The sequence below is a fragment of the Mobula hypostoma genome, chromosome 7 (genome assembly GCF_963921235.1).
Source record: "Mobula hypostoma chromosome 7, sMobHyp1.1, whole genome shotgun sequence".
Classification (NCBI taxonomy): Eukaryota; Metazoa; Chordata; class Chondrichthyes; order Myliobatiformes; family Myliobatidae; genus Mobula; species Mobula hypostoma.
In genome coordinates, this window is record NC_086103.1 from 136,043,753 (window position 1) to 136,058,082 (window position 14,330).

Below are 14,330 nucleotides of genomic sequence, written 5' to 3' on the forward strand. Positions count from 1 at the left end.
CAGTACAAAAACTACTACAGTGCTACAAAATGGTGTATTAGTTCCTAATCGTACACTGGTGTTCTTTTGATTGACTGTAAGTGAACAGAATCAATGCAGACACCTAGTGCAGATAATGGACTAGTTTCAACTGCACCCTCTAAATCTTCATTTTCATTGTACCATTCAAGATGATTGTCGATATCTTCAAATTCTTCATAGATCCTGACTTGTTGAAATAGTAAAATTGTTTCATTTTCACTTCTGGCTGTTTCTGACATCTCCAAGCTTCAATGCTTGAAACCACAGTGAGCAATACAGTTCTGAATTGTCTTACTTGCCACCTATCAGCAACAAAAATCACTGCTTTTTAAACAAAAACATGGGCAAGTGACGCTATTAAAAGCTGGCTGGCAACAGTTTCCTATCCCAATTAAACGGCATACTATCCCAAGTCAACGAAGGGAATCCTGGCAACTTTCTCAATTTATTTTTGTTCTTTAAGAGTTGTCCCAATTAAGCGGCTGTCCCAATTAACCAATGGCTCAATTAACTGGAATCCACTGTATTCTGTTATATTACTATTCCTTAATCTTCATGAACAGATAAGATTCTAGACTTGTATTGGGTTAGGATGTAAACTAAATTGTATCCAAGGGATGTTTTGCAGCACTAAGGAAGCTTAGCTGGAGCAAAACTATGAGAAAGGTCAAAGCTTAAGACTGACAGTATTGACAGTATTTTTTAACAATTATAATAAATCTCTGTGAGTTCTATTGACACCATGCAGCTTTCTCACAAAACACTGGTACATCAACAACTGCTTGTTTTCTTCAAAGGTTCTGGTTGTTCAAGCAATAAGACCAGACAGACTTCAAAGTGCCATGGCTCTTTTTGCATCCAAAGCTCTTGGTAAGAATCATATTTATTCAACAACATTTGGCAGTATGTGTTTCACTATTTTTCTTATAACTTAAAAATTATGTGTAGTCTTGGTCTCCTTACCTGAGAAAGGATGTACTCACCATAGAGCTGTGCAGATTTCCCAGACTTGCTTCAGGAATAGTAGGTTGGCTGAGTGAAGAAAAATTGATTAGGTGACAAAAGAAGTAGAATTTAGAAGAATAAGAGATGGCATTAAAAGCTTATAAATTTCTTAAAGGACTTGACAAGCTAAATGGAGGACAAGCATATCAGCTCTGGCAATGTTTGTTAGGTTGAGGTTCAGGAACTACAATTTAAGAATGAGGGTTGGGCTGTTTAAGGTTGAGATGAGGAGAGGTTTCTTTGCTCAGAGATCTGTGAACCTTTGGAATTCTATCCCCACAGATTTGCAGAGGGTTAGTCATTATGCTCATTCAAAACAATGATTCATAATCTCTGGGATTTAAGAGAAACAATGGTTATGGTCGTTGTGGAGGTCAGCCATTATTTTCAAAGGCTGGATGGCCAACTTCTGCTCCCACTTGTGTGTTTTTTAAATGTTAAGTAGAAAATTAGTTTCAAAGAATGATCAGGTTCCAGAAGTCTTTCCAAGAGAATTCAATGTAAGTTGTTCCCATCAGTAATGTTGAATGGAAATTGAACAGCAATTTGAGGATGAGGAACTTAAGGCATAATGGCTGAAAGCAAAAATGGGGAATTGAATGTGACTTCTGTCAGAAATAGCATATTTAGGGGTGGCATCACAGACTGGTAGTCCAGAACTATTCAAGAAGTCCAGGTGTGACCTACAAAAGGCTATTTTAAGGGCAAAAAACAATTCCGATTGAAGTTAGAGATGGAATTGGATGCATATCAGCTCTGGCAGTGTTTGCACGCCATTACTTCCTACAAGACGAAACCAAGCATCATGAATGCTTGTGATGCTTCACTCCCAGATTATCTCAATGCCTTCAATGCACACATTGAAAGGGAGAATAGAACGACACTTGTGCAAACCCCTGCCGCTTCTGGTGAACCTGTGATCGCTGCCTTGAAGGCTGATGTCAGAACATCTTTTGAGAGGATGAACTCTTTCATGGCGTCAAACCCAGATGGTGTACCTGGTAGGGCACTGAAAACCTGTGCCGATCCAACTGGCAGGAATGTTCAAGGACATCTCTAATCTCTCACTGCTGCAATTGGAGATCCTCTCCTGCTTCAAAACTGCCCAAGAGGAGCAGTGTGAGCTGCCTCAGTGACTATATCGCCCAGTTAAACCCACACCTACTGTGATAAAGTACTTTGAGAGCTTGGTCATGGCGAGAATCAACTCCTGCCTAAGCAAGGGCCTGGACCCGATTCAACTTGCCTATCGCCACAAGAGGAATACAGAGGATGAAATGTCATTGGCTCTCTACTCAGCCTTGGACAGTAGCAATACCTATAGAACTGTGCAAAAATCTTAGGCACATAAATATAGTTAGAGTGTCCAAGAGTTTTGCGCAGTACTGTATTTGTCAACATGGAGCAGAGAGCAATTTTGTAAATCTGGCGGGAGCAAAGGATGTTGAGAATGGCGAGGGGCAAGCGCCACAGGAGGGTTGTGGGACAAGTGACGGGGAGTGTCAGGTGCTGGGACGGTGTGGATGCAGACACACACAGCCCTGAGTCACCAGGTGAGGTCATTTAATTCCAAACAATTGCTTTATTGAGCCTTACAGAATGCCTCTCTGGTGCTTCCTGCTCGTTCTCTTCCTTCCCTTTTTCCCCAACCATGAATTCCCCTGTCCTTGCCCCCTTCCCACTCTCAGCCCACTATAGAGACTCATATCAAAATCAGGCGTATCATCATTCACAAATGTCTTGAAATATGTTTTTGTTTTTTTTGGCAGTGGTACAGTGTTATACATAAAATTATTACAGAACTGTGCAAAAGTTTGATGCACCCTAGCTATTTATGTATGTGCCTCAGACATTTGCACAGTACTGTATGTCAAACTACTGTTTATTGATTACAGCTCAGTGTTCAACACAATTATACTAATCAACAAATTCCAAAGCCCTTTGTATCTCCCTCTGCAACTGCATCCTTGACTTTCTCATCGGGAGACCATAGTCAGTGCAGATCCAAATTAACGCCTCCTCCTCACTGATAATCAACAGTGACTTACCTCAAGGATGTGTGCTCAGCCACCGCTGTGCTCTCTTTACACTCACGACTGCTCAAACACCATCTATACATTTGCTGATGACACAACTATTGTTGGCAAAATTTCAGATTGTGACGAGGAAGCATACAGGAGTAAAGATAAATCAGCTGGTTTAGTGGTGTTTCAACAGTGACCTTGGACTCAACATCATTAAGACCAAGAAGGTGATTGTGGACTTCAGGAAGGGGAAGTTAAGGGACACCCACCAGTCCTCATGGAATGATCAACAGTGGGAAGAGTGAGCAGTTTCAAGTCCCTACGTGTCAATATCTTTGAAGATCTATGCCGAGTCCAACAATAGTGATGCAATTACAAAGAAGGCATGAGAGTAGCTATATTTCATTAGGAGTCTGAGGAGGCTTGGTATGTCACCAAAGTCTGTTGCAAATTTCTACTGGTGTACTGTGAAAAACATTCTAACTGGTTGCAACACCGTCTGGTGAGGAAGGGCCACTGCACAGGATCAGAAGGACCTGCAGCAAGTTGTAAACTCAGCCAGCTCCATCATGGGCACTAGCCTACCCAGCATCGAGGACACCTTTATAAGGCGATACCTCAAAAATGCGTCATTCATCGTTAAGGACCCCCATTACCCAGGGCATGCTTTCTTCTCATTACTACCATCAAGGAGAGGGTAGAGGAGCCTGAAGACCTATACTCAACATTTCAGGAACAGCTTCTTCCCCTCCACCATCAGATTTCTGAATGGACGTTGTACCCACGTACACTACCTCATTATTTTTTTATTTTTTTAACTAGTTTTTTGTACTATAAATTTAATTTATATTTTTATATATTTCATATTGTAATTTGTAGTTTTTTAAAATCATTATTTATTGCAAAGTACTGCTGCCTCAAAACAACAAATGTCATGACATATGCCGGTGATGTTAAACTTGATTCTGATTCATTCTGATAATCTGAATAGCCTCCTTTGATTTGGGTTCCTTTGTATCTAACTCATTCTTGCTGTATTTAAACTGCCAATATAACCATAAAATTGTTTACAAAGCAAAAGGCTTTTCCAAATATATGTAAATCTGCATTAACTTTTTAATGTTTTGATGATTCAGAAATAATTTTAGTTTAGCAATTGCAGTTAAAGAATGATTTAAAAAATCTGCCATAGGTAAAGCACTAGTAAAATCATTAAAATAACCATAAGGGGTTGTTTGTACGTTTTGAGCCTGATTATCTAATATCTTTGCTGATCGTTTATCTCATTGCTATTTTCCTATAGTATCCTCATTATCCCTGATTTTCTTGATATCCAACAATATATCAAACTCTGCTTTGAGTGCCCTTAGTGGCTGACCTCCCACATCTTCTAGGATAAATAATAGTGATCTTTAGTTCTTGGACCTCTTAGCAGCAGAGTAAATATTGTTCTTGCATCTGCATTTGTTTTGTTAAATCAGACCATCTTTCCTTCATACAAGGAATTATATATTAATTCTGTTTAATTTATCTAGATTGGGCTAACTGCCAATCACAGAAACGATCTGGCGAATCTTGTTTTATTTGCTTGATTGTCCTTGTGCAGAAAACAAGCTATCAGAGGAACTGACCAATCAAGCAATGTCATTCTTTGACCCACTGAGTTACTCCATCGTTTATTTTGTGCTCCGTCTCTTGTGATGCTGGAACACCAGATATGTGGACATTCCAAATGTTTTCTCCCTGGGGTCTTATATAATTGCAGTAAGGTATTTTTATTCTTGTACTCAATTTCTCTTGCAAAAACCCCAAATACTTGCTGCATTTTTTTTTGTGACTTTTGTACAAAAAAATCCAGGTCCTACAATTGTCCAAGGAGTACATGTTTACTTTGAGAAGTATTTGGTAACCTCCGCAACATCAGTCAGACTGCAGCACATCTGTATGTATAGACAGACTACATTATTCCCGGCCTTCTCATCTGAGCTAGAGATAGCAATAGGGAAATTTCCAGTTCTACGAACTTTTAGCATTTCTCGTATTTCCTTTTGATACAGAAGTTGGCAATTCAAGATTATGCCACTTGTCTGATCAATCTCATACCCCAATTATTTCCCTTCAACTTATTTTTCAAGTGCCTATCCATTCCTACCAATTCTACTGCCATCCATATACTCCAGTTCTAACTTGCAGTGATCAATTAACTTATTAGGAGCCCTTTGAGAAGTAGAAGGAAACCCATGCAATCACAGGGAGAATGTGCATGTCCGCAGGGCGAATGTGCAATGTCCACAGAGTACCCAAGATCACAGTTGATCCCAGCTTGCTGGTACTATGCAGCATTAGTGTTATGCCTCTATGTCACCCATGTACTAGAGATAGAAGAAACAATAAGCAGAATAGATGGTGTTCAGAGTCCAGTGTAGAAACCACCTTAATTTTATGACCAGAAAAAAAAAATTCTTCGAATGGCTGTATCACATTTCTATTTACCTCTAATGCCTAACACCCAGGAAACAGTCATGGTGATTTTATATTGTACTACTCAATCATCCTAGTCCTCATCATCAGATTGCTTGATTGCTCGGTTCTATCGTCTGAAACCATATTGCAGTAAGTTTCTGCAAACATGGACACAGCAAATGAATACACACCTTTATCAGTATAGGAAGCATCACTGTTATATGGGGTACCCAGATAACTTCAAGTAAAGGTCAGTAAAAGTATTCAGCATTGTAGATTTCGGTGTACTAAGTGGCATCTTTTTGAGGATGCTTTCTTTTGAACGATGAATTGATCAATCTTGGCTAAGGAACAGAGGAAGCAATCATTGTTTAGTTGTATCAATGAATAATGGTGCTATTATTAAATAAACTAACCTTATACTTACCTATTCTTCTTCCAAATTTCTCTCTACCATTACAACACCTTTCTAATGTCATTTACCATCAATGTATTCTGAAATTTTCCTTCATTAGTCAAAATATTTGACATCAAAGAAGATGAAAGCAATTTTCAGAAAATGATTGGATTGCTAGTAAATGGTACTGTAAAATACAGTTCATTCTACTTTTAGACCAGTTTATATAACAGTGGCATATTGTTTTATGTAGTGTGGCAGGATTTGCTTATAGAGAGCAACTAAATTCAATGGTGAGAAATAAACAACATTAATTTTCAGTATCTGAAATTATAAAATGCTGATTCTGAAAGTATACACTCTAATCTTCATTTGATCTTAATATCTTAACAAACTTCACAACTTATGCCGGTGATATTAAACCTGATTCTGATAATCCAAAAGGAAACAACACCTTTCATTTACAAGAAAAGCTATGTTGTAGATTTCTGAATGGTCCATGAACCATGAATGTGACCTCATTATTCCTTTTTCTTACATAATTTATTTATTTTGCAATATATAGTAATTTTATGTTTTTGCACTGCCTATTACTGCAAAATTTCACGTCATGTAAAACAGCAACAATAAATGTGATTCTGATTCATGAACTAGCTTAGGCAATACAGAGCATTGTGCAGTAAGTATGGGTATTAGGATGTTAACTTTCTTTACAAAATTAGAAAAGAATTGTGATTATTCAACTTGCTTGGGACTTTGTGGTGCTGAACTAGCAGAGCTTTCAAGGTTATTGTTAATCCTATTAATACCCCAATACATTTTTCAGTTCAGTATTGTAATAAATTTAAACTTAGCAAGTTTAAAGGGTGTGTGGGAACCAGGGTTCCAGTGAGTCAGAGGGGAGAAGGGGGGCATTGTTCATTGTTTACAAAAATTATCTGGATGAGAATTTATAAGGTATAGTTAGTAGGTTTGCAGCTGATACTAGACTAGATGATATCATAGTGAAGAAAATTATGAAAAATTACAAGGGGATCTTGATCAGCTAGATAAGTGGGTCAAGGATTGCCAAATAGCTATCAATTCAGGTGAATGTGAGGTGTTGCATTTTCAGAAGTCAAACCGGGACAGGACTTGAATTGACTTGACATTATTTCTTACATCCTTCACGTACATGAGGATTAAAAATCTTTATGTTATGTCCCTGTCTAAATGTGCAATTTATAGCAATTTATAATAAATAATATGTACAACAGGACAGTCAATATAACATAGAAATTCATGTGTCAGCATGAATTAAGCAGTCTGATGGCCTGGTGGAAGAAGCTGTACTGGAGCCTGTTGATTCTGGCTTTTATGCTGTGGTACCATTTCTTGGATGGTAGCGGCTGGAACAGTTTGTGGTTGGGGTGACTCGGGTCCCCAATGATCCTTCAGGCCCTCTTTACACATCTGTCTTGGGAATCATGGGAAGCTCACATCTACAGATGTGCGGGGCTGTCCACACTGCTCTCTGCAGAGTCCTGCAATTGAGGGAAGTACAGTTCCCATAATAAGCAGTGGTGCAGCCAGTCAGGATACTCTTAATTGTGCCATTATAGAAAGTGAATGGTAGGGCCCTGGGGAGTGTGGGAGAACAGGAGGACCAAGGAGTACGAGTACATAATTTGCTGCAAGTTCTGTTACAGGTAGAAAGTGTGGGGAAGGAGGCAACTAGCATGATGGTCTTATTCAGTCTGGGTATTGAGTTTAACAGATGGGACAAGAGGTTGCAGTTCTACAAGCCATCACATGGGAGTATTGTGTATAGTTTTGGTCACTGTGTACAGCAAATGAGTCTTTAAGCCAGAAAAAGGGCTCTTCATGGTTCCTAACTTGCTGAGGTAGTGACATTGTTTCATTTTCACTCCCAGCCATTTCTAGCATCTCCAAGCCTGAAAGTCTAGGTGCAGGTCAGTGGGACTAGGCAGAAAAAATGGTTTGGCACAGCCAGGAAGGGCCAAAAGGCCTGTTTCTGTGCTGTAATGTTCTATGGTTTGAAACCACAGAGAGCAAATCAGTTTGGATTGTTGCCAAGACTTGAGTATGATATTTATGTGGAGAAGATTATGGATGCCAGTGAATTGAGACAAATGAGTTGTGACATATTGAAACACATATGAATTACCAAGCAGGAAGTATTGGCAGTCATAAAGCACACTAAGATGGGAACTGGTGCCCCAATGTTGAAAGAGAGCTGGGGAACTGGGACATAGTGAGTTGAAAGGGAGTTCAACAAACGATTCCTGATGAACCAGATGCCAAGCAATCAGGGATTCTGGGTAGTCTAATCGTGGATTATTAGACTTTTACCGTATTCCATCCATTTTTTTCTAGAAAATGTTATGTAGGATGCACATATCTCCGCACTTGAAAAAAATCTATGCCTTTAGTTCTTGCCACAAACTCCAGTTTCAGCTTGAAGTATCTTTTGAATAATTTTTAAAATGTGTTTACTTCACTTTAGATCAAAGCACAATCTAATGAATTAAAGTTCATAGTACCTTTATTTGTAGTTCTTTGATTGTTGGAACTACTGCTTATCTAAGTTGAGCTATTGATTTAATGTAACCAAAACCATCTATACAGGATGGAAGAGAAATTGCCAGTTGAATAAATTGTTGAAATGTAGTGCCAGAAACCTATCTGAGCAATCAAAAATAACATGATGAATATCCATGTTATATTAGACACTAGACACTAGAATACTACAGCACAGTACAGGCCCTTCGGCCCTCGATGTTGTGCCGACCCATATATTCCTAAAAAAAAGTACTAAACCCGTAATACCCGTAACCCTCTATTTTTCTTTCATTCATGTGCCTGTCCAAGAGGCTCTTAAATACCCCTTATGTTTTAGCCTCCACCACCATCCCTGGCAAGTCATTCCAGGCAGCCACAACCCTTTGTGTTAAAAAAAACTTACCCCTGATGTCTCCCCTAAACTTCCCTCCCTTAACTTTGTACATATGCCCTCTGGTGTTTGCTATTTGTGCCCAATGTCCTAGGGGGAGCATTTGCAACTGTTGTTCGGGAGGATTTAAACTAATGTGGCAGGGAGATGGGAACAGGTGCAGTGAGACAGCGGGGTGTAAAATGAGGGCAGAAGCAAAAAATAGTAAGGTGAAAAATAAAAGTGGCAGGTCGGCAAATCCAGGGCAAAAGTCAAAAAGGACCACTTTTCAACATAATTTTATAAAGGCTAAGAGTGTTGTAAAAGCAAGCCTGAAGGCTTTGTGTGTCAATGCAAGGAGCATTCGTAACAAGGTGGATGAATTGAATGTGCAGGTAGTTATTAATGAATATGATATAGTTGGGATCACAGAGACATGGCTCCACGGTGACCAAGGATGGGAGCTCAACATTCAGGGATATTCAATATTCAGGAGGGATAGACATGAAAGAAAAGGAGGTGGGATGGCATTGCTGGTTAGAGAGGAGATTAACGCAGTAGAAAGGAAGGACATAAGCCGGGAGGAGGTGGAATCGATATGGGTAGAGCTGCATAACACTAAGGGGCAGAAAACGCTGGTGGGAGTTGTGTACAGGCCACCTAAGAGTAGTAGTGAGGTTGGGGATGGCATTAAACAGGAAATTAGAAATGCGTGCAATAAAGGAACAGCTGTTATAATGGGTGACTTCAATCTACATGTAGACTGGGTGAACCAAATTGGTAAGGGTGCTGAGGAAGAGGATTTCTTGGAATGTATGTGGGATAGTTTTCTAAACCAACATGTCGAAGAACCAACTAGAGAGCAGGCCATTCTAGACTGGGTATTGAGCAATGAGGAAGGGTTTGTTAGCAATCTTGTCATGCGAGGCCCCTTGGGTAAGAGTGACCATCATATGGTGGAATTCTTCATTAAGATGGAGAGTGATATAGTTCATTCAGAAACAAAGGTTCTGAACTTAAAGAAGAGTAACGTTGAAGGTATGAGACATGAATTAGCTAAGATAGACTGGCAAATGATACTTAAAGGGTTGACGGTGGATATGCAATGGCAAGCATTTAAAGATCGCATGGATGAACTACAACAATTGTTCATCCCAGTTTGGCAAAAGAATAAACCAGGGAAGGTAGTGCACCCATGGCTGACAAGGGAAATTAGGGATAGTATCAATTCCAAAGAAGAAACATACAAATTAGCCAGAAAAAGCGGCACACCTGAGGACTGGGAGAAATTCAGAGTCCAGCAGAGGAGGACAAAGGGCTTAATTAGGAAAGGGAAAAATGATTATCAGAGAAAGCTGGCAGGGAACATAAAAACTGACTGTAAAAGCTTTCATAGATATGTGAAAAGAAAAAGATTGGTTAAGACAAATGTAGGTCCCTTGCAGTCAGAAACAGGTGAATTGATCATGGGGAACAAGTACATGGGAGAGCAATTGAATAACTACTTTGGTTCTGTCTTCACTAAGGAGGACATAAATAATCTTCCGGAAATAGTAGGGGACCGAGGGTCTAGTGAGATGGAGGAACTGAGGGAAATACATTTTAGTAGGGAAGTGGTGTTAGGTAAATAGAAGGGATTAAAGGCAGATAAATCTCCAGGGCCATATGGTCTGCATCCCAGAGTGCATAAGGAAGTAGCCTAAGAAATGGTGGATGCATTAGTTTTAATTTTTCAAAACTCTTTAGATTCTGGATTAGTTCCTGAGGATTGGAGGTGGCTTGTGTAACCCCACTTTTTAAAAAAGGAGGGAGAGAGAAACCAGGGAATTATAGACCGGTAAGCCTGACACCGGTGGTGGGGAAAATGCTAGAGTCAGTTATCAAAGATGTGATAACAGCACATTTGGAAAGCAGTGAAATCATCAGACAAAGTCAGCATGGATTTGTGAAAGGAAAATCATGTCTGATGAATCTCATAGAATTTTTTGAGGATGTAACTAGAATAGGGGAGAACCAGTGGCTGTGGTATATTTGGATTTTCAAAAGGCTTTTGACAAGGTCTCACACAGGAGATTAGTGTGCAAACTTAAAGGACACGGTATTGGGGGTATGGTATTTATGTAGATAGAGAATTGGTTGGCAGACAGGAAGCAAAGAGTGGGAATAAATGGGACCTTTTCAGAATGGCAGGCAGTGACTAGTGGGGTACCACAAGGCTCAGTGCTGGGACCCCAGATGTTTACAATATATATTAATGACTTAGACGAGGGAATTAAATGCAGCATCTCCAAGTTTGCGGATGACACGAAGCTGGGCGGCAGTGTTAGCTGTGAGGAGGATGCTAAGAGGATGCAGAGTGACTTGGATAGGTTAGGTGAGTGGGCAAATTCATGGCAGATGCAATTTAATGTGGATAAATGTGAGGTTATCCACTTTGGTGGCAAGAACAGGAAAACAGATTATTATCTGAATGGTGGCCAATTAGGAAAAAGGGAGGTGCAACGAGACCTGGGTGTCATTGTACACCAGTCATTGAAAGTGGGCATGCAGGTACAGCAGGCGGTGAAAAAGGCGAATGGTATGCTGGCATTTATAGCGAGAGGATTTGAGTACAGGAGCAGGGAGGTACTACTGCAGTTGTACAAGGCCTTGGTGAGACCACACCTGGAATTTTGTGTGCTGTGTTGGTCCCCTAATCTGAGGAAAGACATTCTTGCCATAGAGGGAGCACAAAGGAGGTTCACCAGATTGATTCCTGGGATGGCAGAACTTTCATATGATGAAAGACTGGATCGACTAGGCTTATACTTTCTGGGATTTAGAAGATTGAGGGGGGATCTGATTGAAACGTATAAAATTCTAAAGGGATTGGACAGGCTAGATGCAGGAAGATTGTTCCCGATGTTGGGGAAGTCCAGAACGAGGGCTCACAGCTTGAGGATAAAGGAGAAGCCTTTTAGGACCGAGATGAGGAAAAACTTCTTCACACAGAGAGTGGTGAATCTGTGGAATTCTCTGCCACAGGAAACAGTTGAGGCCAGTTCATTGGCTATATTTAAGAAGGAGTTAGATATGGCCCTTGTGGCTAAAGGGATCAGGGGGTATGGAGAGAAGGCAGGTACAGGGTTCTGAGTAGGATGATCAGCCATGATTGTACTGAATGGCGGTGTAGGCTTGAAGGGCCGAATAGCCTACTCCTGCATCAATTTTCTATGTTTCTATGTTTCTAAACAGTTACTGGTTATCCACCCTATCTATGCCTCTCATAATCTTGTAGACCTCTGTCAAGTCCCCTCTCATCCTTCTACGCTCCAAAGAGAAAAAGTCCCAGCTCTGCTCACCTTGCTTATAAGACTTGTTTTCCAATCCAGGCAACATCCTGGTAAATCTCCTCTGCACCCTCTCCATAGCTTCCACATCCTTCCTATAATGAGGTGACCAGAACTGAACACAATACTCTAAGTGTGGTCTCACCAGAGATTTGTAGAGTTGCAACATGACCTCTCTACTCTTGAACTCAATCCCCCAATTAATGAAGCCTAGCATCCCATAGGCCTTCTTAACTATCCTATCAACCTGTGCAGCGACCTTGAGGTATGTATAGATTTGAATCCCAAGGTCCCCCTGTTCATCTACGCTCTTAAGTAACTGACCATTAACCCTGTACTCCGCCTTCTGGTTTGTCCTTCCAAAATGTATCACCTCACACTTATCCAGATTGAACTCCATCTGCCACTTTTCTGCCCAACTCTGCATCCTGTCTATATCCTCTTGTAACCTTCGACAACTCCTCCAATCTTCGTATCATCCGCAAACTTACTCAGCCATCTTTCCGCCTCTTCATCCAGGTCATTTATAAAAATCGCAAAGAGCAGGGGTCCCAGGACAGATCCTTGCGGCACTCCAATAGTCACCGACCTCCAGGCAGAATACCTTCCTTCCACTACTACCCTCTGCTTTCTTCCTGTAATCCAATTTTTTATCCAAACAGCCAAGGTTCCACTGATCCCATGCCTCATGACTTTCTGGATGAGTCTCTAGTGGGGGACCTTGTCAAATGCCCTGCTAAAATCCATGTAGACCACATCTACTGCCCTACCCTCATCAATTTCTTTTGTTACCTCTTCAAAAAACTCAGTTAGGCTCGTGAGGCACGATCTTCCCTTCACAAAGCCATGTTGACTATCCTTGAGTAGACTGTACTTCGCCAAATGCTCGTAGATCCTATCCTTAAGAATCCTTTCCAATAGTTTGCAGAGCACTGACGTAAGACTCACCGGTCTATTGTTCCCAGGATTCTCCCTATTACTTTTTTTAAACAAGGGAACTACATTTCCCATTCTCCAATCCTATTAGTTACATCTCATTTAGAGTACTACATCCCTTACCAGTCACATGGGTTGTAACTCCCCCATGCAAATAGCAACAGATGAACTGTCCACCAGAAACAAATCTGAGAAACAGCCTTCCATTTTCTCCCTCTGCTTCCTACGATCAATTCAGTTATGAATTCAGTTAGGCAGCCTCCTGGATCCCACCTGACCTAACCTACCAGATCCACGTGCCATGTGAAACCTTTGCAAAGGCTTTGCTAAAGTCAATGTAGACTATGTCCGCTACCTTGCCCTTGTCTTCCCTCTTGGCTACATATTTAAAAAGTTCTAACAGATTTACAGGCACAGTTTCCCACTCATAAATCAACGCTGACTATCCCTTTTGAGACCTTGTCTATCCAAATGCTGATAGATCCTGTCCCTCAGAACCCCTTCCAGTAACTTCCCCACCACTGATGTGAGGCCCACTGGCCTGTAATCCCCTGACTTTGCTTTGCTGCCTCTCTTAAATAATGGTACAAGATTAGCCATCCTTCAATCTTCAGGAGTTTCACTTCTGATTAAAGATGAAGCAAATATCTCTGCAAGGGCCTCAGCAGTTTCTTCCTTCAATTCCCAAAAGATCCAACGATGTACTTGAGCAGGTTCTTTGATTTATGCATCTAATACTTCCTATTTGATAATTCATATGTGATCCAATATGTCCAATTCGTCCGCCGCAATTCCTTAGCATCCGTGATCTTCTCCACATAAATATGTGGAGCACGGTCCTACCTTAGAAGCAAAGTAAAGTGGATTCTGAAAATTGAAAAAAAATCCTGAAAATCCTGCTTGCAGTTAGCAAGCCTGGCTGCATCAATGAAAACTAGTATTGTTTACATATTGAGTAATGATCTTTGGTTAGAGTGAGCACAACATTGTGGGCCGAAGGGCCTGTACTGTGCTGTATTATTCTATGTAAAGCTTAAAACCTGTTACTAGTCTAATAAATTTCCAATGCTAGTGTAAGGACAATAACCGGAATCTCTGTTTCTCTCTTCAATAATATTATCCGATGCGCTGAGTATTTTCAATTTTTTTTGTTTTAAGTTGCTAATGTAAGTCCAAGTGTCTTTTTAAATAGTGATTAAAACCAGCATTGGTTGGGTAATAAA

The 14,330-nt window shown here is 40.5% G+C and overlaps 1 protein-coding gene across 3 annotated transcripts in view; it reads left to right on the forward strand.

The window, feature by feature from the left end:
* The window catches only part of dync2h1 (dynein cytoplasmic 2 heavy chain 1), a 493,185-nt gene that overhangs the window by 319,074 nt on the left and 159,781 nt on the right, over window positions 1-14,330 (forward strand). For all 3 annotated transcript variants that reach the window (XM_063054085.1, XM_063054084.1, XM_063054086.1), the window contains one exon: window positions 819-891. In XM_063054085.1, the coding sequence (XP_062910155.1) occupies window positions 819-891 (73 nt within the window). The remainder of the gene's footprint in view (window positions 1-818; window positions 892-14,330) is intronic.